At 39.5% G+C, this 24,954-nt stretch overlaps 1 protein-coding gene across 2 annotated transcripts in view; it reads left to right on the top strand.

Annotated features, from left to right (window-relative positions):
• The window catches only part of ACADM (acyl-CoA dehydrogenase medium chain), a 39,915-nt gene that overhangs the window by 2,576 nt on the left and 12,385 nt on the right, over positions 1-24,954 (top strand). The window contains exons 2-10 of one of the 2 annotated variants that reach the window (XM_039484224.1): positions 5,419-5,515; positions 9,964-10,073; positions 10,170-10,239; positions 14,409-14,509; positions 14,603-14,683; positions 21,055-21,185; positions 22,433-22,541; positions 24,305-24,445; positions 24,537-24,632. In XM_039484224.1, coding sequence (XP_039340158.1) covers positions 5,419-5,515; positions 9,964-10,073; positions 10,170-10,239; positions 14,409-14,509; positions 14,603-14,683; positions 21,055-21,185; positions 22,433-22,541; positions 24,305-24,445; positions 24,537-24,632 — 936 coding nt within the window. The remainder of the gene's footprint in view (positions 1-5,418; positions 5,516-9,963; positions 10,074-10,169; positions 10,240-14,408; positions 14,510-14,602; positions 14,684-21,054; positions 21,186-22,432; positions 22,542-24,304; positions 24,446-24,536; positions 24,633-24,954) is intronic. The other variant, XM_039484225.1, reaches the window with a different exon arrangement.

The raw sequence follows: 24,954 nt of genomic DNA, 5'->3' as shown, positions 1-24,954 counted from the left end.
TTCCAAAATGCTGTTTCTCTGTCTTTTGCTTAGTGTTTAACAGCATGTGTTACACAACCGGGGGGCTCTTCTGTTGGTGTGGGAAATGCTAGAGGAGTCCAAGAGACTAAATCCTTGGGGGAAAAAATAATGAATAAACATAACTTCTATCTCATAGAGCTGGAAGGGACCTTGAAAGGTCATCGAGTCCAGCCCCCTGCCTTCACTAGCAGGACCAAGTACTGATTTTTGCCCCAGATCCCTAAGTGGCCCCCCCCAGGACTGAAATCACAACCTCAGGCTCAGCAGGCCAATGCTTGCTTCAGACTGAACAGAAGTGATCACTAAAAAGAGAACAAAGCTTTGGATTTTTAAAAATATCTGACAAGGAGGTATCTTCTTAAATATACATCTCTAATTATATATTTTAATTTGAGTCATAGTGCTGTAAAAATAATTTATGCTAGGTCCTAATCACTTTCTGTAGAAAGTAAAAATACAGTTCTATACAAGAAAATAAATTGTACTTGAACTAGCAGCTACTTACCATCCTCAAGCCAGAAAATATTTACTCCAAAGATGAGTCAAATACACTGTTAACCACAAATACCAGACTTTATTATAGCCCTGCAACTCTGAAATGCTAGGTAAATAGATGGTTCTTGCAGCTGACTACAATGATCAACAAATGTAGGTATTCCAGGTTAGCAAGGTAAACAAGTTCTGTAGATGAGTTCCCCTCCTGGCCGCAACTCTCTTTTTATACCAACTTCACCACCTCTGTTGCCTGTGGCTGTGGCAGTGTCATGCAGGAAGAAAAGTCTCTTGCCATTTAGTGTTTTACAGATCAAACCTAACATCTTAAAGTTCACCTCAAAGCTAACAGGCAACAAATGCAGATCATGGAAAGCTGATGTCCTGTACTTGCAGCAAGCCGTGCCACATAAGATACTTGCCAATTCTGCTTCGGCCTGTAGGGGTATGTCTATGCTGCAATGTAAACCCAGGGTTAGTGGGACTTGAGTCAGCTGACCTGTGTAGAGAACCTGGGGCTTGAGCATCTATAGTTATTCTTAACCCTACATTAACAATTTTCTAGCCAGGACTCAAACCTTGGACTCCAGCGTCCACTCTGCAGCTCACAGACCTGAGTCAAACCAATGATATTTCATACTCTCTAGTGCCCTCCCAAAATGTGGCCACTCTAACCCTTTGTGTGTGGTGCATTGTGGGACAACTTTACTGCCCACCTTGCACATTACAGGAAATTTGAACAGCCCATCAATATATCTTGCCTAGCAACATGAAGGAGACCCCTTTTCAAGTAATTTGCTTTCATGTGCTTTCGCTCTTTTTGTCAGGAAGAGGGTGGAGCATCTAAGAGGTGCTGGTGGACATTTTGGTGGCATTTTCTGACTCACCAAAGACACGTGACAAATTTTATGATGGAGCAGAAGGAGGCAGAGGAGGAAGAGTATGCTGGGATGGCAGACTCGCATTAGCTGTTACTGCTCAGTATAGCTGCTTATGCTCCCCACATAGACCATGCTTCTGGTGTAGGACCACAAGCACAGACTGGTGGGATCACATCATCATGCAGATCTGCGATGACCAGCAGTGGGTTCAGAACTTTCAGATGAAGAAAGCTACATTTCTGGAGCTTTTTGAGCCGCTTGCCCTGACCCTCTGGTGTAAAGACAGCTGCATGAGGGAGCTCTTGCCATCTAGAAGCAGGTTGCTATAACTGTCTGGAACCTGGCTGCCCCATACTGCCTCAGGTCTGTTGCCAGCCAGTTTGATGTTGGAAATTCGACTATGAGTAAAGTGGTGGTGGAGGTTTCTGAGGCAATGAGGCACATGGTTTACTGCAAGGTGATAGGCATAAAAATATTCCTGAATTAATTGCTGGCTTGGAGAGAATGGGGTTTCCTGACTGCACTAAGGCCACTGGTGGGACTCATGTCCATAGTTTGCTCTTCTTCTCCTCCTGTCCCTGGTCCCAGAAACATTGGTCTGAGTCTACATCTGAGAGATTTGTGTGTAGCCGGAATAGGGGATTGGAAGCAACCTTGAATCTGAGCCTGGGCTTACATTGTTGTGTAGACATACCCTGGGTTGACTTAAGGTATACCTCTATGTAAAATGCATTGTAGTACTCCACTACTCAGCTTTGTCTTGATAAGGAAAAAGGGTCGGTATAGGGTCGGCTTAGCTAAGATAGTTTTGGTAAATCTAAACTAAAGTTGACTGCTTTTCCTTGTGTAGATGCAGGGTAGTGTGTTTAGCATGATTTTCTTCAGGTCGAGTTATTGCCTAGGTAAGAGCTAAGCCCAACCCAAAGTTAATCTCTTTTCCTAGCCTAAACAAAGCCATTAGATCCCCAAAAGCATGAGTGACTGCTGCAAGGGCTGCATCCAAAAGAAATGGTTACAAACTCTTGGCAAGATGAAAATTAGAAAAAGCCTTTCCAAAAACAGCTGTCCTGATATAATAAAGTATACCGTCCTAGTCAGTGACATTGCAATCAAGAAAATTTGAAGGATCCAAGTCCCTAACGTGTTTCAGATCTGTCACTTAGACATTTTTAGACAATTTTGCATGGTTCTGTATATTATATCAATAATCATAGCAGTCATTTGGCACACAGACAGAAATATGAGAGTATTGTTTTTCTGTAAAATTTTCCATGCTTGTTTGTGAAGTAATAAACTCTCACATTTTAACTGAATACACTATCCAAAAGATAAAGCCTCCAATAATTCATAACTTCCTACTCAGAGTGAGGACTTATAACATGTAATCAAATAATTTCTTACAGAGGAATGAATTAGGGAACTATTAATAACTTGCTTACTTACCAATTCAAGACGGTTATGCAACATTCAATTATACTATAGCTTGCTTCTCTTCTCTTGCCATCTGAAGTTGTCTTCCCGTATCTACTTACCTTCAAAACTGTCCCATCTATTTGAAAAAAAAAAAAAAAAAACCTCAGGATTTTTTCCTTGTGTATAACTCTTAATTGCTCTCTAGCCACCACTTCTATTTTAACTTGTAATTTTTGGGAGGCAGTTTTTATAGAAAATTTGATCCAGTGGAACTTCATTTTGTATCTTCAGTCTGGTTGTTAATCTAATTTTGTGTCCCACCATGTTTCTTCTACCATCAAACGAGCAGTCTGCTTTCTTCCTTTCTGAGATTTGATGATTGTTTGCCATAGTCTCCAATGAAGTTATTGTAGTGTTTTCTGCATTAGTTTCATGAATCAAACATTTTAATGCTGCATACTATGTGCCTGTTATGCTGTTTCCAGACATCTAACAGATCATGTGTTATCTTCTATACTTATCAAGAGAATGATGGACCTTTTAGCCAAAACAAAATCTTTGCTACTAAGAAAGTGTCTAATTATGGCATTACATAGCCTTTAAAGATGACTTGTCATTACTATGTCATTTATTGAAACACTATGATATCTTATGTTCAGCTTATCTTAGAAATCAGTGAAGGGAGGGACCTCTTTGGAAGGTGAAATGCTGTGCTGAAAGTAACTTACATTTGGTCAAATTTGTTGTTCCATATTGTCAGGGTTCCCGCCCCACTCTGAGGTACAGATGTGGGGACCCGCATGAAAGACCCCCTAATCTTATATTCCACCAGCTTAGGTTAAAAACTTTCCCAAGGCACAAATTCCTTGCCCTGGGATGGTATCGCTGCCACCACCAAGTGAGTTAGACAAAGATTCAGGAAATGGACCACTTGGAGTTCCTGTTTCCCCAAAATACCCCCCAAGCTCCTTCACCCCCTTTTCTGGGGAGGCTTGAAAATGATATACCAACCAAATAGGTAACCAAGGTGAGCACAGATCAGACCCTTAGGTTTTTAGGACACTAAAAAACCAATCAGATTCTTAAAAACAGAACTTTATTATAAAGAAAAAAAATAAAAGAAGCACCTCTGTAAAATCAGGATGGAAGGCAATTTTACAGGGTAATAAGCTTTAAAACACAGAGGATTCCCCTGTAGGCAAAACTTTAAAATAAATAAATAAATAAAAAAAAAAACAGGAATAAAACTCCCTCTTAGCATAGGGAAAATTCACAAGCTAAAACAAAAGATAATCTAACACATTTCCTTGCTATTACTGACATCTCATATTACAGAAATAGTATCATTTCTGTAAGAGCTGGATTACTTGATTGGTCTCTCTTTGTCTCAGAGAGAACAACACATGCAGCACCAAGCACAAACCTTCCCCCACACATTTGAAAGCATCTTCTCCCCTTATTGGTCCGTTTGATCAGATGTCAACCAGGTTATTTGAGCTTCTTAACCCTGTACAGGTAAAGGAGGGATTTTATACTACCTTTAGCTTTATGTTCATGACACATATGTAACTGTATTCTCAAGGGAATGTTCAGTGGGTTTAATAGTGTTTGCAAAGTATGCTCTTAAAAGTCTTATGCAGTTGACTTTTACACAAAGTCTGAACACTAAACTACCAGTTTGAGGACCAGCTCATACTTACTTTGCTGGACTTACCAAATAATTTACACTGTGCCTGCTTCATTTGATCCAGTTAACTGCTGCTCTCCCATCTTCACCCCTGGCTCCCTCCAAAAAAAGAAAACCCCTGGAAAATATTTTTTCTTTGGGGAAATATTGGCACTATCTCATCAGTCTTAAGCAGAAATTGCATAGTAGAATCTTGTGGTGGTTAAGCACTGTACTTCTCTTCACAGCATGCTTTAAGATATAATAAACAATATACCTCCCACCACCTAAGAAGCAAAGAACGCAAGAAGCACAGAAGTAAAATGGAAGGGGAAAAGTCAATGATCAACTTTAGAGAGGAAAATAAAGTCCATATTTACTGCTGAGTCACAAACTTCTGGAGCAAAGTGACCATAGATCACTAGCCATTTGGGGCAGTAGTTCCTTACAAAAAAAAGCAAACAGAAAATAGCGCATGCTCCATGAATTTCTGAGATTGAGATTTTCCAAACAATATATTCTGGCAAATGCTGATGTCTACGCAGAATGTTATTAATACATGTAAAAGCTTAATTTAAAACAGGATTAAAAAATGCTTATATTACACTCCCCCCACCCCCTTTTCAAGGTCCCAGTGCTGCAACATGTAGTGCATAGTTGGACTGCTGAACCCACACACAGTCCCACTGAAGTCTTGGGTTCCATGCAGACAAGCAGTCTGCCCACGTGCTGCACATTGCAGGATCAGGACCTAAAATAGCCAAAACTTTAAAAAACATTTGTAATTATTTTGCAACACTTGATGCAGTATTTGCTTAGAAAGATGAATGTATGTCTGTATTTAAATTTTAATGTGTTATAAACCAATCCAGTAGTTCTTAAGGCTCCAAGAAGCTTTGCTTGTGAGCATGTTAAATAAATCTCATATTCCTTTATTTTAAACAGGTTCTTCGAAGCATTGCTCAATGTGGCTGGAGATCACAATCTAGTCAAGCTGCTGAAGCGTCACATCACATTAAATCTGGAGCTGGCTTTAGTTTTGGTAAGTACTCTGTGGGTCTGAAGCAATGTTGCTCAGCAGTTTATATCTAAAATTTGTTACAATCTGGAGAAAGTAACTGTCCTTCAATAGCTCAAGAATGTGTTCCATATTATTGCAATGCAGGGTGATGCTGTAGTTCAGGTTGAGAAAACACTTTCATACAAAAGCCCTATTTTCATTGATTATTCTCTTTCTTTTAAAAAATATTTGAGACAAAATTCCTTTCTTGGTCAGGTCAGAAAACCTTTGTGTGTGTGTGTATGTATGTAGAGTTGGATTTAAAAAAACAAAACTCAACTTCTTTTGGAGTTCTTCAGTGGTGGAATCTTTCTATCCTTGAATAACTAACTCAAATGGCTTTCTTTTGAAATACAAATAGTCTTAAAGGAGCATGAAAACTGTTATATTTGAAAGAATATGGTTTAGATATAATTTAAGTTATAACAATTTAGATTTTCAAAAGTCTGCTCAGGTCACTTTTTGTAACTGTAACTAACTACATACAGAAGTGTGATTCTCTCATCTGTTTATGTGTAGTTTTTCATTAGTAATGAGAAAGATCTAGTAATGGCTTAGTTGTTCTGACAATGTTTTGGACCTGTAGTTTGTCTCTTTGAAGTGTCATACATCAAGTTTATATGAACTCTTTAAATAGAGGCATCCTTTAACTTGAGATGAAAGCAACTCCACAAGGGATTCCTGTAACAGTATAACCATCTCAACTTTTCAACTTACTATCTGTCCAGTGATTATGATACATTGTAGTCTAATAACATAATAAATACAAATAATTTAGCAGGTGTACAAGTTCATCCTGATATGAGCACATAATTATAACTGAAGTGTCATTATTGGAGAGGCGGGAGCTAGATATTTGGAAGAGTATGAGATGTACTGCTTTGAAAATACCGGATTTCTGCTGCATTGTTAACATTAAGCTGAACTGTGACTGTTCAGTATTTGATTCGCTGAGAAAGCTTGACGGTCCGTGCTGGCTGGGTCTGAAAGACTTGGCCTGATAGTTGCAGTTTTGGTTTCCCCTGCCAAAGCTGGGTATATAGGGAATATATGATGAGACCATAACTGCATTATACCCCACTAAAAAAATTCTGGGTTTGCTTGAGCTATTCTGTAGCAGGATATTGCTCCCAGTATGGCTCAGCTCTTTTCACACAGGACTAATAGACACTCAGCAGAATGAAACCTAGGTGTAATAACCGGTACTATGAGACTGCCCATCCTGGCCTTGCTGCCAGTTCTGTCTAACATCAGCCGACTAGTCGCCTTGCAGAATTTACTCCTTAAGGTGCAAGGCATGCCATATTTACCCTTGTTTAAAGATGTGTTTAATCCTTTGAAACAATGTCTTAGCCCATGCATCCCATTTGGACAATTCTATTGAGGAAACTCAATATCACCCTCAGGACACACACTAGGTGGCAAGGACAAGCTTCAAACATAGCCAGTGCCTATATCGTGAGATATCCAACACTCCAACCCCCAAGTTTTGAATTTCCATGTTATCTTTGGGTAAAGTTCAGTTGCTTCAGCTGTGGAGTGATCACATGTGCTGCTAATGACTAGAAGTAGCTCCTTTGTGACTCCCCACTTTGCTGCTATTGTCAGTTAGAAAATGTAGACCACATACGTGCAGGCTTTATCCATTGTCAAGCCTGCCCCTCGTGGACCTGGACAATGTTTTTCTGTCTGGTATTAAATGTTTAAGATACTTGGACTAACACACTTGATTTGATTGTGTAGATGCAATTGCAATAAATATTTAGTAGTTGGTTGAGCAACCGCCAAAGAAAAGATGCCTGGAACGTCTGTATCTTCTGTGTAGCAGACTGTTGGTTAAAGACAAGGCCCTGTATTCTGTGCAATATGTCAGGAACCTTGGAACTAGGGGGCAGGAATCCACCAAGCCCTCACTTTCCTCATCCCCCTTCTCTATTCCAGTCAGTACAGTGTTCCTTATTCATTTTGATAATAAACTAATTTTTTTAATGTCTCCTCCACTGTGACCCAGAAAGCTCTTGGTTCCAACTGGCACCACAGTACATAGGATTATAGGTATCCCCTGGGTTCTCCAAAAGGAGTTATGTAAGATCTTTGCTGAAAGCATATTTCACACTGGTCATCATAGCCATTATGAAATGTATGTGAAGATCATGTGTTGTGTGTTTATTGAAAATTATGTAAGTTAAGACAGATCACTGGAAGGCGATAAACAGATTCTAGGCAGAAAGTGGGTAGTAAACACTTATCTTTCTGCTTGTCTACTGTGTATTGTATGCCTCTGGGCCAATTCAATCAGCATAAAAAACAATGGACATACATGGAGACAGGCTATGTTTGCTGTCTGGGCCAGATGCAGGCCTGAGATTTACAAAGACACAGTAACCCCAAGATAAGCCTTTGAAGAGGGGACCTTCTGGGCTAAAGGACCATATTCTGTAACTGCATAAAGGAAGTAGAAAGGAGATTAGATTTCATCCTTCAGTCTGGGAAGACAAGCTGATCTTACAAAAGGAGAGTCTAAGCCAGTGGTCACCAACCGGTCAATTGCGATCGACCGGTTGATCCTGGAGACTCTCCCAGTTGATCACAATCTCCGGTTGCTAAAAGTCCGGCCGCGTGGTGTAGCAGGGCTGCTGCTAAGGCAGGCTCCCTGCCTGCTCCACGCTGCTCCCAGAAGTGGCCAGTGCAGCATGTCCCCATGGAGGGGGGGGTCTCTGTGCATTGCTTCTGCCTGCAAGCACCATCCCCGCAGCTCCCATTGGCTGAAAATGGGGAACTGTGGCCCATGGGAGCTGCGGGGGTGGTGCCTGCAGAGAGGGGCAATGCGTGGAGCCAGGTTCCCTATCCCCAGGGGCCAAGCTGGGGCATGTTGGCCCCTTCCGGGAGCAGTGTGGGGCCAGGGCAGGCAGGGAGCCTACCTTAGCCCCACTGCACCGCCAACCAGGAGCTGCCTGAGGGAAGTGCCGCCCAGCAGGAGCCTGCACCAACCCCAGCCCTGAGTCCCCTCCTGTAGCCTGCACCCCATACCCCCTACTGCACCCTGACACTCTGCCCCAGCCCACAGCCCAGAACCCCCTCTCATGCTCCGAACCCCTTGGCCCCAGCCCAGAGCCTGCACCCCCTCTGGAACCCCAACCTCCTGCCCCAGGCTGGTGAAAGTGAGTGAGGGTGGGGGAAAGCGAGTGATGAAGGAAGGGTGGGATGGAGTGAGGGGGGCGGGACTTCGGGAAAGGGGCAGAATAAATCCTGGGTTGCACTTAAATTCAGAAAGTGATCTTGTGCATAAAAAGGTTGGAGACCACTGGTCTGAGCCATCCTAGTTGAAAATGCTGGGAAAGGAATTTGGGGTATGCTATCCTTTAGGAAACACAGGTATGTCTTGTGAGTTAAGTTTAGGCTCCAGAAGGCATGTTAGGATTTTGTTTTGTATGCAACTATTTGTTTACAATATTCTTACTGGCTTTCATTTGAATATCTGTTCTTTGATACTAAACTTTATTCTTGTTTTTACTGTAAATCTATCTATCTGTGTTAAGCAGAGTGGTGATCTTGACATGAAACTAATAAGTTGGTGTGTACTGTTCCTTTGAATGTAGAGAATCTGAGAGTTCTGAGAGTTTTCAGTGGATAAGTGGATAGTTCACTCCAGGAGGACGTGCAGAGGACTTTAAGATTTGTGTGTGCCTGTCGGTAACTTGTACAGAGAGTACCAGGCCTGTGGGCCTGGAAAGCAGTGCTTGTGTTACCAGAAGCTGATGGAATCAGGGAGCTGACTCAGCAGGCACAGACAAGATTTCCTCACACTAAGGGCAGGTGGTGATGAGTTTCCTCACAACCCTGGGTACCCCCGGGAAGCATCACACCCACATTGACATTTTCAATATTCTGCAGATCACTGTATCATCAATAAATAAGTGCATTGGAAATGTTGTTAGGTGAAAAGTGAAGGACTATGCTCTTAGGTAAGTGAAGGCTGAGCCTTTTTGGTCCCCAGGAGGCAATTGAGGATGGCTTTTCTTTTTCTTTTTTCCCTGCCCTTCAGGTGGGAGCAGATCTAGGTTCCCTTTAAGCTGCACAGCAGCCTATTTAGCACTGTGCCGGTGCTCAGGGAACCTGCCTGGGGACCTGCCGGCCCCAACTCTGCTGCGGCGTGGCCCTAGGCACGGCTGGGGAAGGGGCACCTATCCTGCAGCCTCAGCCCTGGAGCCCTCACACCCCTGCACCCCAACCCTCAGTCCTAGCCCTGAGTTCCCTCCCACACTCTGAACCCCTTGGCCCCACCACCATCACATTAATCTTGTTATGTGCACCAATAACAATATTCATTCCGCACATGGGTGGGAAAAATTAGAAGGAACACTGGAGTAGAACAGTAGTTCTAACAAGCAGTAAGACTAACTGTAGTGTAGAATTTGTGACTAAAATAGTTTGTTTTCTAGAGCTCAGTGATGAACAGAGAGAGTTTCAAGCTACTGCTCGTAAATTTGCTAGAGAGGAAATCATCCCTGTTGCTGCACAGTATGACAAAACTGGAGAGGTAGGCTTGCCATATTTTTGTGGGAAAATAGGTGTGGATATTCAACATTTTCCAGTTCTGCAGAAATTAACTGAATGACTGATACTTTCTTTTCAGTATCCCGTTCCCCTTATAAAACGGGCATGGGAACTTGGTCTGATGAATTCACACATACCAGAAAGTTGTGGTGAGTAAGCAACTCTTTTAAGCTTATAAAATAAAAGAAATGAAGAATGATGCTACAGAGGACCCCCCTGGTTTTTTTTTTTAAAGGTAATGTTATGTGGTTGGTACTAAATAAACTACTCCGAATTTGAAGACGTAAAGCAGTAACAGGTATAGTCAAATAGGCAGGCTGACTTGTTCAGTGCATGATTAAAAATTCCTAGATATTAAAAGTTAAAATACACAAATACAACAGCATTCACAAACATACTAGAGGCTGAGGGCTGCTACTGGAAAAAACATACAGCATTATCATAGAATCACAGAATGTACAGCTGGAGTCATCAACTCCAGCCTCCTATGCTGAAGCAGGGCCAAGTAAACTTTGACATCCCTGACAAGTGTTTGTCCAATCTGTTTTTAAAAACCTCCAGTAATGGGGATTCAACAGCCTCCTCTGGAAGCCTATTCAAGAGCTTAACTACCCTTACAGCTAGAAAGATTTTCCTAATATCTAACCTAATTCTTCGCTGCCAGTTAAGCCCATCATTTCCTGTCCTGCTTTCAGTGGATGTGAAGAGCAGTTGATCAGTCTTCTTTATAGCAGTCCATAACAATTTGAAGACTGCTAGGTTTTTTCTCTAGACTAAATGTGTTCAGTTTTCTTAATATTTCATCATAAATCAGGTTTTCTAAACTTTTTATCATTTTTGTTGCACTACTCCAGACTCTCTCCAGTTTGTCTTTGTCTTTCCTAGTGTGGTACCCACGATTTGTACAGTACTCCAACATGGGTCTAACCAGTGCAGACTGAGCTGGGCAGTTACTTTCCATGTCTTATATTCGACACTCCTGTTAATATGATGATAGCCTTTTTCACAGTTGCATCACATTGTTGACTCCAATTCAGTTTGTGATCAGCTATTTCCCCCGCCCCAGATTCTTTTCAGCAGTTCTATCAACTAGCCAAGTATTCTCCATTTTGTAGTTATGTATTTGATTTTCCTTCCTAATTACTTTGTGCTTGTCTTTACTGAATTTCATCCTGTTGATTCAGATCAATTTTTCAGTGTCCTTTTGAGTTCTAATTCTGTCCTCCAAAGTGCTTCCAACCTCTATTAGTTTTGTGTCATTGGCAAATTTTGTAATCATTCCCTCCCCTCCACTCCATTATTCAAGTCATTAAAGAAATTATTGACTAGTATCAGATGCAGGACTGACCCCTGTTGGACTTCACTAAATATGTCCTCTCAGTTTGACAGCGAACCCTTGATAACTACTCTTTGAGTACAGTCTTTCTTTCCAGTTTTGCACCAACCTTATAGTAATTTCATCTAGACAACATTTCCCTAGTTATCCTATGAAAATGTCTTGTGGAACTGTGTCAAAAGCTTTACTAAAATCAAGAGATACTATGTCTACAGCTTCCCCTCATCCACTAAGCCAGTAACCCTGTCAAAGACAAAATTAGGTTGGTTTGACATGATTTGGTCTTGACAAATCCATGCAGGCTATTCTTTATAATCCTATTGTCCTGTAGGTGCTTACAAATTCATTGTTTAATAATTTGTTCCAGTATCTTTCCAGGTTTTGGAGTTAGGCTGATGGGTCTATTATTTCCCGGGTCATCTTTGTCTCCTTTTTAAAGATAGGTGCTATGTTTACCCTTTTCCAGGCCTCTTGAGTTCTTGATGATAATTGCTACTGGGTTCGAGATTGCTTCAGCTAGTTCTTTACGTACCCAAGGATGAATTTCATCAGTCCCTGTGGACTTGAATACTTTTGATTTATTCAAACAGTCTTTAACCTGTTCTTCACCTATTTTGGCTTTTCTTCACCCTTCTTGTTAATATTTATTGTGTTGAAGTATGACCTTTTTTAGTGAAGACTGAAGCAAAATAGGCATTAAACACCTAGCCTTCTTGATGTCATCAGTTATTAGCTCTCCTTCCCTGTTAATTAGAGGATTTAAGCTTTTCTTTGTCTTTTTTTTTCTTCTTTCTTTACTGTATTTAAGGAGCCTCTTATTGCCTTTTAGGTCCCTTATTACATGTAATTTATTTTGTGCCTTAGTCTTTCTGATTTTGTCCCTTCATACTTGGGCTGTTCTTTTGTACTCCTCTTTTCATCCTTTCCACTTCTGGTAGGATTCCTTTTTGATTTTCCTAGCTCCTGCTAGGAAAAATAGTTAAGAGGCCAATATGGCTCTATCTTTCCTCTGCATCAGAGTAGTTTGCAGTTGTGCCTTTAATATTGTCGTCTTGAGAAACTGCCAGCTCTCCTGAACTTCTTTATCCCTTACATTTTCTTCCCATGAGACCTTACCTATCAGTTTCCTGAGTTTGTCTGCTTTGTTGAAGTCCATTGTCATTTATTTGGCTGTTCTCGCTCCTTTCTTTCCTTAGATTCAGGAAATCTATTATTTCATGATCACGTTCACCCAAATTGCCTTCTCTCTTCAGATTCACAACCAATTCCCCATCAAGTCTAAAATGGCTGTCCTCTTGATTACCTCCTTCACTTTCTGGAGCAAAAAATTGTCCTCAATACATTCCAAGACTTAAAGCTAACAGGTGTCTGGGAAGTTAAAGTTCTCTATTACAAGTAAGTCTTGTGTTTTTGGATATTTCTGTTCATTCTGGAAATGCGTTCTCCACCTCCTCTTCCTGATGTGATGGCCTATAGTAGACCCCTACCATGACCCCTTTTCCCCTCTTTTATCATTACCCAGAGACTTTTTCAGCTGGTCTGCCTCTTACTTCTTCCTTGACCTCAGAACGTGCGCATATATATGCGTGTGTGTGTGTGTGTGTGTGTGTGCATGTATGTATATATAATATAAATATTCTTGATTGTATAAAGCAACACCTCCTCCCTTTTTTACCTTCCTGTCCTTCCTGAACAAGCTATACCTTTCTATACCAATATTCCAGTCATGAGACTTATCCCACCAAGTTTCTGTGATGCCAGTTTAGTCATCATTTAGCTTATGTACAACTCTCTTCCACTTCTTCCTGTTTATTCCCCAAACTTCTTGCATTTGTATATAGAAATCTAAGATGTTGAACAGTTTTCTCCACTGATTTCTCTCTTGTTACTCCTATGACCTTACTGTAATTTTCCATGTCCCACTACCTTCCCCCCTCCCAACACCTAGCCTTCTTTTAAGATTGTCTTCTTTATGCCTATCTATGGGCTTTGGTCACCTGCCACCTTTTGAACATAGTTTAAAGCTCTCCTCACTAGGAGATATTCTTCCCCTTCCATGTCAGGAGGACCCCATCTCTTCCTAGCAGATTTTCTTTTGTAGTGTGATTTAGAAGAAGGTACACAGTTAACTTCAGTGATTTTTTTTTTTTTATCTACTGTATTTTCGAAGGAATCTCACTACAGTGTCTAAGTATGATATGGAATTAATCAAGAGTGATCACTGTAGAAAAAATAATTTTGTTGCAGGCCTCAAGTCTGGTAACAATGCCATGCAATCACAAAAAAAGGCACTAACCTCTGTAGGCTTTAGAGGACTACTCAGGCTGACTGTGGAAACTGGAGGTTAGATAGGTTTCAATCAGTTTAGGGCCAGATTCTCTGCTATGGCTGGCTTTAGTAGGGGAAATGTCAGGGAGCTGATTATTACTCCCCAATTTCTCTGCCTGTTTTGGCCTAGGCTCTGGCACAAGTTAGAACAGCCCAAGGACTGACCCCAAAGGGACCATTTGCTAATTGGAGACTATTTGGAGCACATGCCTTAAATTTGGGCCAGAAGGGGGATGGGGTAGGAGTCCATACTGCCAGCTTTTCAGATCAGAACTCTTATATTTAAGGAAAATTCTCGGCTGGCTGGATAACAACTAGAATCTGGAGGCACAAGGGTCCAATATGGAGGGGGAGAGCAAGAGTATTGACAACAAGAAGTTCATACAAAAATACTTTTGTCTCAGTTCTTTGTAGCTTGCTGAGCAGATCGCTCACAGAAACCCTAGAGTGTGAACTTTTATTTTTTTAAATAGTCTTATTTGACAAAACTCTAAATTCTCATGCCTGTGGAATTTACTATTTGGATAAAATGTGATAAATACAGACATATCCAAGGGGATATGTTTTTGATATTTCCTTGAATTTATCTGTATTAAGAATTGTTGCATGCTTTGGCTGTAAACTATTTTTGGTAAATAAACTGTTTAACTGTAGGTGGACTGGGCCTTGGCACTTTTGAAACATGCCTTATTACAGAAGAATTAGCTTATGGATGTACAGGGGTCCAAACTGCTATTGAAGCGAATTCCTTGGGAGTAAGTTCCTTGTTGTTTTTTTTTCTTACTATTTTTTACTAGAGTTTATAGAATGCCGTTCACTATTTTAAAAGAAGAAATCTTCTCTTGTAGCAAATGCCAGTCATCATTGCAGGAAATGAGCAACAGCAGAAGAAATATTTGGGGAGAATGACTGAGGAGCCATTGATGTGTGTAAGTGTAGCTGCTACTTTGTAGAATGCTCATGGTCCATGATATCTTATTTTGTTTTCTTTTGAAGAAAATGTAAAGGGATATGTACTTAATCCAAATAGGTACTTAAATATAACTAGACATCACAATTTACTGTAATATCAGGGATAGTAAGTGGAACACATTCAGTTAGCAAATAGAAGTTATTTGGAGTATAGTCATCCAGGAATCCTAACGTAATTGACTCAAAATCTAACTTTTCTTTCAAGAAGAGGTGTAGTGGGTGAGTGTTCGGGGAAAAAAAAATCACATTTATGTAATCAGAGGCAGATGTCAGAAAATAATTAAAAATATGTCACAACACCTACGGGCATAAAAACAATCTGAAGTACTATAATCTCTCAGTAGCTGCTGTATCTAGAAAATGGGGAAGATTCAGATGTCTACTTCAATAAAGGCTGCATAACTAAGCAGCCAAAAATAGAGCATTACAAAAGAACGAGATAAACATAAAACATCCCTTTGCACTTTTAGCTCCAGATTTCAAAGCACTTCACACTCTCATATGTGGAAATTCAGGCACAAAGAATGTGTGACCCTGGACAAGGGTCATGGAAATGTATCATATTAGAGTTGAAGTATAGAAACCAGATTGATAAATATATATGGGCCGTTTGGTAATAGTGACCATAATATAATTAAATTTAATATCCCCGTCGCGAGGAAAACACCACAGCGGCCCAACACTGTAGCATTTAATTTCAGAAAGGGGAACTACACAAAAACAAGGAGGTTAGTTAAACAGAAATGAAAAGGTACAGCACCAAAATTAAAACTGCTTGGAAACTTTTTAAAGACACCATAATAGAGGCTCAACTTAAATGTATATCCCAAATGGAAAAACATAGTAAGAGAACCAAAAAAGAGCCACCATGGCTAAACAACAAAGTAAAAGAAGCAGTGAGAGACAAAAGGCATCCTTTATAAAGTGGAAATTAAATCTTAGTGAGGAAAATAGAAAGGAGCAAAAACTCTGGCAAATGAAGTGTAAAAATATATTTAGGAAGGCCAAAAAAAATTTGAAGAACAGTTAGCCAAAGACTCAAAAAATAATAGCAAATTTTTTTACGAACATCAGAAGCAGGAAGCCTGCTAAATAATTAGTGAGGCTACTGGATGATCGAGATGCTAAAGGAGCACTCAAGGACAATAAGGCTATTGTGGAGAAACTAAATTAATTCTTTGCATCAATCTTCACAGTTGAGGATGTGAGGGAGATTCCAAAACCCAAGCCGTTCTTTTTAGGTGACAGATCTGAGCAACTGTCCCAGATTGAGGTGTCATTAGAGGAGGTTTTGGAATAAATTTCTAAACTAAACAGTAATAAGTCACCAGGACCAGATGGTATTCACCCAAGAGTTCTGAAGGAACTGAAATGTGAAATTGTAGGACTACTAACTGTAGTCTGTAACCTGTCATTTAAACCAGCTTCTGTACCAAATGACTGGAGGATAGCTAATGTGACACCCGTTTTTTAAAAAGAGCTCCAGAGGTGAACCTGGCAATTACAGACCAGTGAACCTGACTTCAGTACTGGGAAAACTGGTTGAAACTATAGTAAGGAACAAAATTGTCAGACAAATAGATTAATATGATTTGTTGGGAAATAGTCAATATGATTTTTGTAAAGGGAAATCATGCCTCACTAATCTACTATAATTCTTTGAGGGGGTCAACAAGCATGTGGACAAGTTGGATCCAGTGGATATAGTGTATTTAGATTTTCAGAAAGCCTTTGACTAGGTCCCTCACCAAAGGCTTGTAAGCAAAGTGAGCAGTTATGAGACAAGAGAAAAGGTTCTCTGATGGATTGCGAACTGGTTAAAAGATAGGAAACAAACGGTAGGAATAAATGGACAGTTTTCAGAATGGAGAGAGGTAAATAGTGGTGTCCACTAGGGGTCTTTACTAGGCCCAGGCCTATTCAATATTTTCACAAATGCTCTGGAAAAAGGTGGTAAAATTTCCAGATGTTAAAAAAAAAAAAAAAAAAAAAACTACTCAAGATAGTTCAGTCCCACGCAGGCTGCGAAGAGCTACAAAAGGATCTCTCAAAACTGGGTGACTGGGCAGCAAAATGGCAGATGAAATTCAGTGTTGATAAATGCAAAGTAATGTACATTGGAAAACATAATCCCAACTATACATATAAAATGATTGGGTCTAAATTAGCTGTTACCACTCAAGAAAGAAATCTTGGAGTCATTGTGGATAGTTCTCTGAAAAAATCCACTCCATGTACAGTGGCAGTCAAAAAAGTGAAAGAATGTTGGACATCATTAAGAAAGGGCTAGATAAAAAAACAGAAAATAGCCTCTATATAAATCCATAATACACCCACATCTTAAAGACTGCGTGCAGATGTGGTCGCCCCATCTCAAAAAAGATATAATTGGACTTAGAAAAGGTTCAGAAAAAGGCAACAAAAATTATTAGGGGTATGGAACAGCTGCCATATGAGGAGAGATTAATAAGACTGGGACTTTTCTGCCTGGGGAAAAAAGAGGACTAAGGGGGGGATATGATAGTCTGTAAAATCATGACTGGTGTGGAGAAAGTAAATAAGGAAGTGTTATTTACTCCCTCTTATAACACAAGAACCCCAGGGGTCACCAAATGAAATTAATAGGCAGCAGGTTTAAAAACAAACAAAAGGAAGTATTTCTTCACACAACACACAGCCAACCTGTGGAATTCTTTGCCAGAGAATGTTATGAAGGATAAGACTATAACAGGGGTCAAAAAAGAACTAGATAAATTCATAGAGGCTAGGTCCATAAATGGCTATTAGCCAGGATGGGCAGGGATGGTGTCCTAGCCTCTGTTTGCCAGAAGCTGGGAATGGATCACTTGATGATTACCTGTTCTGTTCATTGAGTCAGGGGCACCTGGCATTGGCCACTGTCAGAAGACAGAATACTGGGCTAGATGGGCCTTTGGTCTGACCCAAAGTATGGCCATTCTTATGTTCTTATCTATTATTGAAGTTTTATCAGCATAGCAAGCCAATTAGTCACTCAGTTGGTTGGATTCATTTGGCTCTGTGTGGTGGTGTGTTTTTAAATACTTAGAAGACAGCATTAGTAAGTAGCTTTTCAAATCCAAATCCCAAATGTGGAAATTTTAGTTTTGGTGGTCCAAGTAATTTAGCTTTATCAGTGGTGTCTCATTTATCACAAATTTGCAATACATGTATTTAGTATTCTTCTTCATCACACTGGCTTATTGTGAGCCTCCACCCTGTCAGATCCTTGATAGAATAGAGCACCCCTAATGTTGTGGTATCTTTAGTATCAAGATTTGCTTTGTACTGTATCCAAAAGATAAAACTAAAGTTTATATGTGAGCCCCACTTTCCTGATGATCTTTATCAATAGTCGTCCTTGTAAAGGCTTCACCAGGTCCTTGATGGGATCTACTAGGAAAAACTGTTTAAGTTTGCATGTAGAGAGTGGAACGTGAGAGTAATATGTTTCCATGTGTTTATGCTGTGTGTGTGTGTATGTGTGTATGTATGTATTACATACTTGACAGCCCGTTGTTGTGTGTATTTGTATTTGTAATGATAGACTGATTGACAGAGAATAACAGTTATTTTTTTGGCAAGAAGTATGAATGCCATCTCAGTCAGTGTTATTTCTGATACTATGCTACATGGAGGGTGGAAAGACAGCATTTCTTTAATAGCTAAACGAAGACATGCCTCATTGTGACACAGAGGCTCATTTGTGCTTCACTCTGTCAGCAGCCCTTGTCAAACCTGACATACTCACTGTACCTAACACACTATTATCATATCTGTATCTAAAAGGTGGCATGTAAATTATCATTAGAAAATAATAACTCACCGATTATTAACATTTTTTGCATGATGTATGTAGTGGATGTGTATACAAAATTCTGAATATGCACCAGAATTATATTCTTAATGTGTTTGGCACATAATGCATAAGCACAGACTGCCTTAGACAAAGCAATGTGTATTTGATTCTCTGGCCAGCCTGGTCTTCAGGCAGACAATGAAGGTACATGTTTGGTAAACAAAGCTATCAAACCAATTGCAGGAGGAGATAGCATGGCGACTGTGCCCAACAGGAGAGAAGCTTGGTCTGGTTTTACTTTTCAAAAAATACATTTTCAATGTATTTACTTGTATATAAAGATGGGGGCTGAACCTCAAATGGTAAGCAATTGAATCAAATGATAATATACAATATTACTGTATTATAAGATGGTATAGAGTGGAGGCCTTCTCTGAAAGCGAATGACACACTAGTGATTAACATCATTGTGAAATGTAACACTATATGAGGAGATAGGGGTACATAATGATATTATGCTTTAAGGTCTGTGGCCAAATAGGGAGAAACAGGCTTTCTTCCAGACAGGAGAGAAGGCAGCTATTTGTCTCCTATGTAAATTAAGCATGGCTCAATCAAAACAACGCAAGCCCTATTTACGTACAAGGGGATGGGAAGACCAGAGGAAAGAAAAAACAGCATGAGGTCATCCTGCCTCTTGAACCAAAGTAATTGAACTTTGAAAGATACAAGCAAAGAAAGAAGCCATCTTTGGCATCCATCACTAGACAGACACAAGCGAAGAGAGTTCTTGCAAGCTGAGAAAGATGGGTCCTCAATGAAGGAGGGAGGTAGAGTTGAAGTCCCTGGGAATTGAATATAGGTGAGAGAGCTGATTAGACAAAGATCTTTCACCCAGGAAGACAAGGGGAAGCCAGCTTCCCCTTGTGCTTCTGTGGAAGGTCCTGACTGAGAGGAAGTCAGCCATGGCTGGAAAAAAGGAACACTGGTGAGAGAAACCATCTTGAACAAATCCTGTACCTTGCTTGCTTAAGTTTGAGACGTTTCAATTTGTTTGTAACGCTTTATAACATTATTCCTTTTTCTTGGCACCAGTTAGCCTATGTCCTATTGTAAATAGATTTGTTTTATTTTTACTATAAACCAATTCAGTGCTGTGTTTAAAGGGAAAGGTATATTTACCCCAGTTAAGTTAATAAGTTGTAATGTGCTTTAATGTCTTTAGAGGAACAAACAAACCTTATTATTTCTCTGAATTGTCCAAGAGAGGGCTGGACATTAGAGCACATAGTTTGGGGAATAATTGGTATTGGGAGTGTGTTGGGGTCACCCTGCAAGTATTAACCCAGGTTGGTAAAAAGCCACATAGGGGTGACTGGCGTGTTGCAGGCAGGCTGCTGGGGTCAGAGTTGTAGGACCCAAGCTGCAGATAGACATAGGTACTCAGGGTGTGACCTGCATGTTGTTGCTGACCGTGAATGTCATGGCTTGGAGTTATAGTAGCAAAGCATTTGAGGCACCCAGGGTTACAGGGCAGGCGGTTACTCAACCCCTCACTATTCTGGATTGCATCCTGAACCCTGTGACACTCATACAATTGTGTTTTTTGTACTCATTAGAAAATTTACAAATACTGGACTAAGGTCTACTCTCTGACACACTGGTATACTCTTCTGTATCAAATAAGGAGCTTTCACTATTCAAAATTATACTGGTATTAGAGTCTAAATTTCTTTCTGCTGTAAAGGTGTAACACAGGCTGCATTACAAGGTTCCCTGTGTTCCATCGGTAGTGTGACTTAAGCGTATCCTATGGGGACCATATCCTAGAGGTGAGAGGAAAGTCTATTAATTTTTAATCCATGTGTTTTCTGCCAACAAGGTGCCATTTTTACTAGTGCACAATTGCTTACATCGCTGGATTGAGACCACCATTTTTTTTTAATATAGGCACCTAAACATCAAATATAAATTTTCAGTCACTACCAGCCTGGGCTGGATTCAAATTAGCAGCTTAAATGTGAGGTGCTTTGTAGTCTGATAATTTTAAGAGCCGTTCAACCCCCAGTAAAGCACTAATACTATGTACAGACTGAATTATTAACAATTTTTACATTATGGTGCATCAGGGATATAAAGATAACAGGGGAGACTTAAAAAATAAAAATAAATTGAGTTGCTGCCCACATCGCTTACTAATTTCCTATTACTTCAAAAAGTAAACTGCACAATATGCCTTGTCAAAATTTTCCATAATATCTAGTAAGTCACTCTGGAAGTTTAAACCTATTAAACATACTTTTGCTTTTTATCTACTTTTTTTGGTAAGGCTTCTTTGAATTCATTTGTGGAAACACATTGAGTGAGATGAAAAAATCAAGACCATTATAAGTAATAGTTTGGTACCTCCACAGTGTGATAATGTATACAGTCCTCTTCATTAAATGAAGTGATTTTTGTTACTCAATGCCTTTCCTCTTTTTTTCTTCCCCCCACCCCCTCCCCCTTTAGGCCTATTGTGTAACAGAACCTGGAGCAGGCTCTGATGTGGCAGGTATAAAAACGAGAGCTGAGAAGAAAGGAGATGAATATGTCATAAATGGTCAAAAAATGTGGATCACCAATGGTGGCAAAGCTAACTGGTACATTAACTGCTTATTAATCTGCTGTACAGTTTCAATGATTTTATGTTCAGCCCTTCACCATGTTTTATATATAACAAAATTTCCTCTGACTAAAATAGGTATTAGGCTCTCTTTTATGATCCCTCTTCTAAATCTTCATGTTCATTACGTTATATTTTGAGCCATGATCAATATATCACTACAGAATTTTGCAGCTAACAATACACACTTTAGTGCCCCACAAGATCTACTAAGGAAACCACCAGATAACAAAACTTCTGAAAATGTGTTTGATAGCAGCATGATTTAGAAGCCACTCAATTCTATCTATTTTTAAAGGGAGGAAAAGTACAGAGGATGACTTACTTGCACAGTACTCAAAAGAACTTGTCTTATTATTCGTTACTCTGCCTTGATTGTATACATGGTCATTGAGCATAGTTCTTTCTTCTAGCCACATATGGCTAGAATACACTTGTCACTTCCCACACAGATGTTATAAAAAGCAGTTACATTTGTGTAAGAAGAATACTTTCCGAGCTATCCCCAAATCTAGATGATGTTGCCTTGAAGTCTGAAAAGAGCTTTTTTTTTTTTTTAAGTACAGTTCTCTCATCCTGCCCTAGTTTAATATCCTGTACAACCCGTTTCAAAGAAATCCGCTTAATGGTTGAAGATCTTTGAGGAACCATTTAATAGCACCTAGCATCTGTCTTATGTCATCAATGAATACTACAAGGGTGACTTATTAAATTTGTTGCATTTTTCTTTTAGAAATGAGCTGCAACTTAGACCTAGAAGAATAAAATTAATCCCCTCCATGGGATCATGTGATAGTTTTAAAGGTTTTCACACAATCACCTGCTCCCCTAATCCTTGATCTGCTATGAAATGACCCATCTCTGCAATAACTTTTTCATAACATTCCTAAAGATGGTAACTAATATAATAAAAATGTACATTACACTATGAGGAAAGGGTCCTTTGTTATCAGCTGTTTGTCCCGTGTAATTTTGTTGGCACTTAGATACCACAGTGGTGGGTGTACTGGAAGTGCCTCAGTAGAAATATATCCAATTTAAAGCCGGCTGTCTACTGTTCATGTCATCTACCAGAAGAAAAGAACTTAATGCTTCCGTTTTAGAATCTCTTGATAGGGTTAATGTTATATGGTACTTAGTATCTATCTTAAAAAAACTTGTCTGTTTAGCTCTTAATCGTGAAGACAGGTTTGAGTCACTCAAGTTACTATGTGTTTGCACTAGGTATTTTCTGTTAGCTCGTTCCAATCCTGATCTGAAAGCTCCTGCCAGCAAAGCCTTTACTGGATTTATTGTGGAAGCAGACAGCCCTGGAATCCAAATTGGAAGAAAGGTGGAGTGTATCTGCATAGATATTTATAAGCGAGCTACCTGGGGTACTAGGAGTTGCACTGCTCTGCTCAAAAACAGTAATGTTAAAGGAGAAAGTACTGTGACTTGAATGCTTTTTAACGTATTGGGTACACAACATAACTGCCTAGCGCAAGAAAACTTTTTTGTACTCATTGCTATTTCTATATTCTGACTAATTTTTAAAGATGTTTGAAATAAATTAGTGGTGATTTACTAGGTCCATCATATTAGTATTATGGGTTTATTTCAAGTCAACGTGAGGCTTGGTCCCCTGGATGGCTTTAAAAAAACAAAAGCCTGATTTGATCTTGTTTACACTGGTATAACTCTATAAATAACCATGGAGTTACACCACTGTACATAAATATGTGAAATCAGAATTGCTCCTAAGACCTCTTTTTCTTGCAATCAGAGGACTTTGTTTTGACGGCCGATATGTGTGTCTCTGCAAGGAAGCATGACTGGTGGGAGTAAGGAAGGAGCAGCTTATCTGCAAAACTCCACACCTTGAGTTCTGTCTGAAAAGATTTTACCTATTGGTTCAAGTAACACCTAACTATTGAAAATGAAAAACTACTTTTCCTCTATACTTTACTGTTGTGTATTTGACATAACTTCATGTATAGTCAGTTTCATTGGATGCTCTGCATAGAGAGCCTGTCTCTTTTTCTTGTTTATGTGGGTGTTTAAAAAGCAGCAGGAATGAAAAGGAAAAATGTGATTACACACCTGCAAAAATTGTCAAGGAGATGGAGGTGGGGGGAAGGAGAATGACTGACTCATGGGCTAGTGTGGTACCTGAAACCATTTTGCCAACTTGACTGGCACTTGAAATGACCATTTAATTAGAAGAGGAACATATGTCTTCTTTCCTTTCCTGACTCCCAGCCATGGCTGTTCTGTCTCTTGAACAGCACCACTATGCAGCAGGTGGAGCCATGCTACAGATCAAATTTGTTGTTTTACATTGTGGAGCGGTATCCTAAATGCTTGTTTACTGATTGCTCTATTTCTTGGGGGTGATCAAAGGGACTTTGTCATATCAACTTAAATCTGACATTTATATTTTTTTATTTTTTCAAATAAATCCAAAATTAAGTCAACCTTGTACAAAATAAACTTCAGTAGAAACATTTTTGACTTTAACATTTCAATAGACTCTATTTCTGAAAGAACAATTTCTCTCAAAGAGCTTGTCACTAAAATGTTTTGTTGCTAGTGCATGAAAACCAAAAAGTGAAACTGCTTTAGAAAATGGCTGTAAAGGTGAAACTAGTGATTTTCATTGTGCTTAGAAAAATAAAGGGAATAAAAAGCATAAGGAAAAGAATGATTTTTAAAAAAAAATCGTTGTTTTAATAAACTCCTTGAGTGTTTTTAGCGTAAGTAAAGAAATTGGTTTTGGTTGCTTGTTTATCAGTGAGAAGTAACTCTTCAGGATTAAAACCACCAAATGCAGTTATGTCAAGGCTGTTTAAATTTTTGCTCTCGAGAGCTAATCTGTCTTTTTTGTTTAAAAATATGGTTTATAAAACAAAGGGCAGTGGTTAATTGTAATGCAAATAGGTATTTGCGTGTGGCGTTGCCCAATATGCACGTCTAAGTGCTCTGTGGTGTGTTTAACTTTGAAAACCTGGTTTTAAAAAATCTGTTTGTCTCTTTTCAGGTAAATCAAAATTTAGAAAACATCATGCCATGGAAGTATTCAGTTACAGTTATACCTTTTGTAAACTTCCTTTTCAGGAGATGAATATGGGTCAGCGCTGCTCAGATACAAGAGGTATTGTCTTTGAAGATGTGAGAGTGCCCAAAGAAAATGTTCTAACTGCTGAGGGAGTTGGTTTTAAAATTGCTATGGGAGCTTTTGATAAAACCAGACCTCCAGTAAGTAGCAGAAATAAGGTGCTTTAAAAAAAAAATTAAGGTAAAAGTGGAGAATTCAGATTTTACTATGTACTGTGTTTGAACTATACAGGTAGCAGCAGGTGCTGTTGGGCTAGCACAGAGAGCATTGGATGAAGCTACGAGGTATGCTTTGGAAAGAAAAACCTTTGGAAAACCAATTATAGAGGTACGTTAAGCAAAAAGTTACAAGCCACAGTTTCGTAGCATGTGCTGTTAAGATATTCTATTTTCGTAGGACTACTTTGTATTATGCTTCTGCCCTCACTCTGCTTTTTCAAATGGGAAGGTAGAGTTGAGCGCTCCATATAAAACCATAAATAAAGTTAACCAGGTACTAAGTCCAGAAACTTTTTTAAAGAATGAATTGGTAAATGGTGATAGGTCATTTGAAAGCAATGTGCTGGGGCTGAATTACATCAACCAGATACTTCAGTTCCTTACTTATTGGGCAGGGAGCTGCAGGGAGGAAAAGACTTGATACCAACTTT

Source organism: Mauremys reevesii, linkage group 8, assembly GCF_016161935.1.
Source record: "Mauremys reevesii isolate NIE-2019 linkage group 8, ASM1616193v1, whole genome shotgun sequence".
NCBI classification, from domain to species: Eukaryota; Metazoa; Chordata; order Testudines; family Geoemydidae; genus Mauremys; species Mauremys reevesii.
The sequence above is the reverse complement of the archived record's forward strand: the minus strand, read 5'-3'. Positions and strand labels throughout refer to the sequence as shown.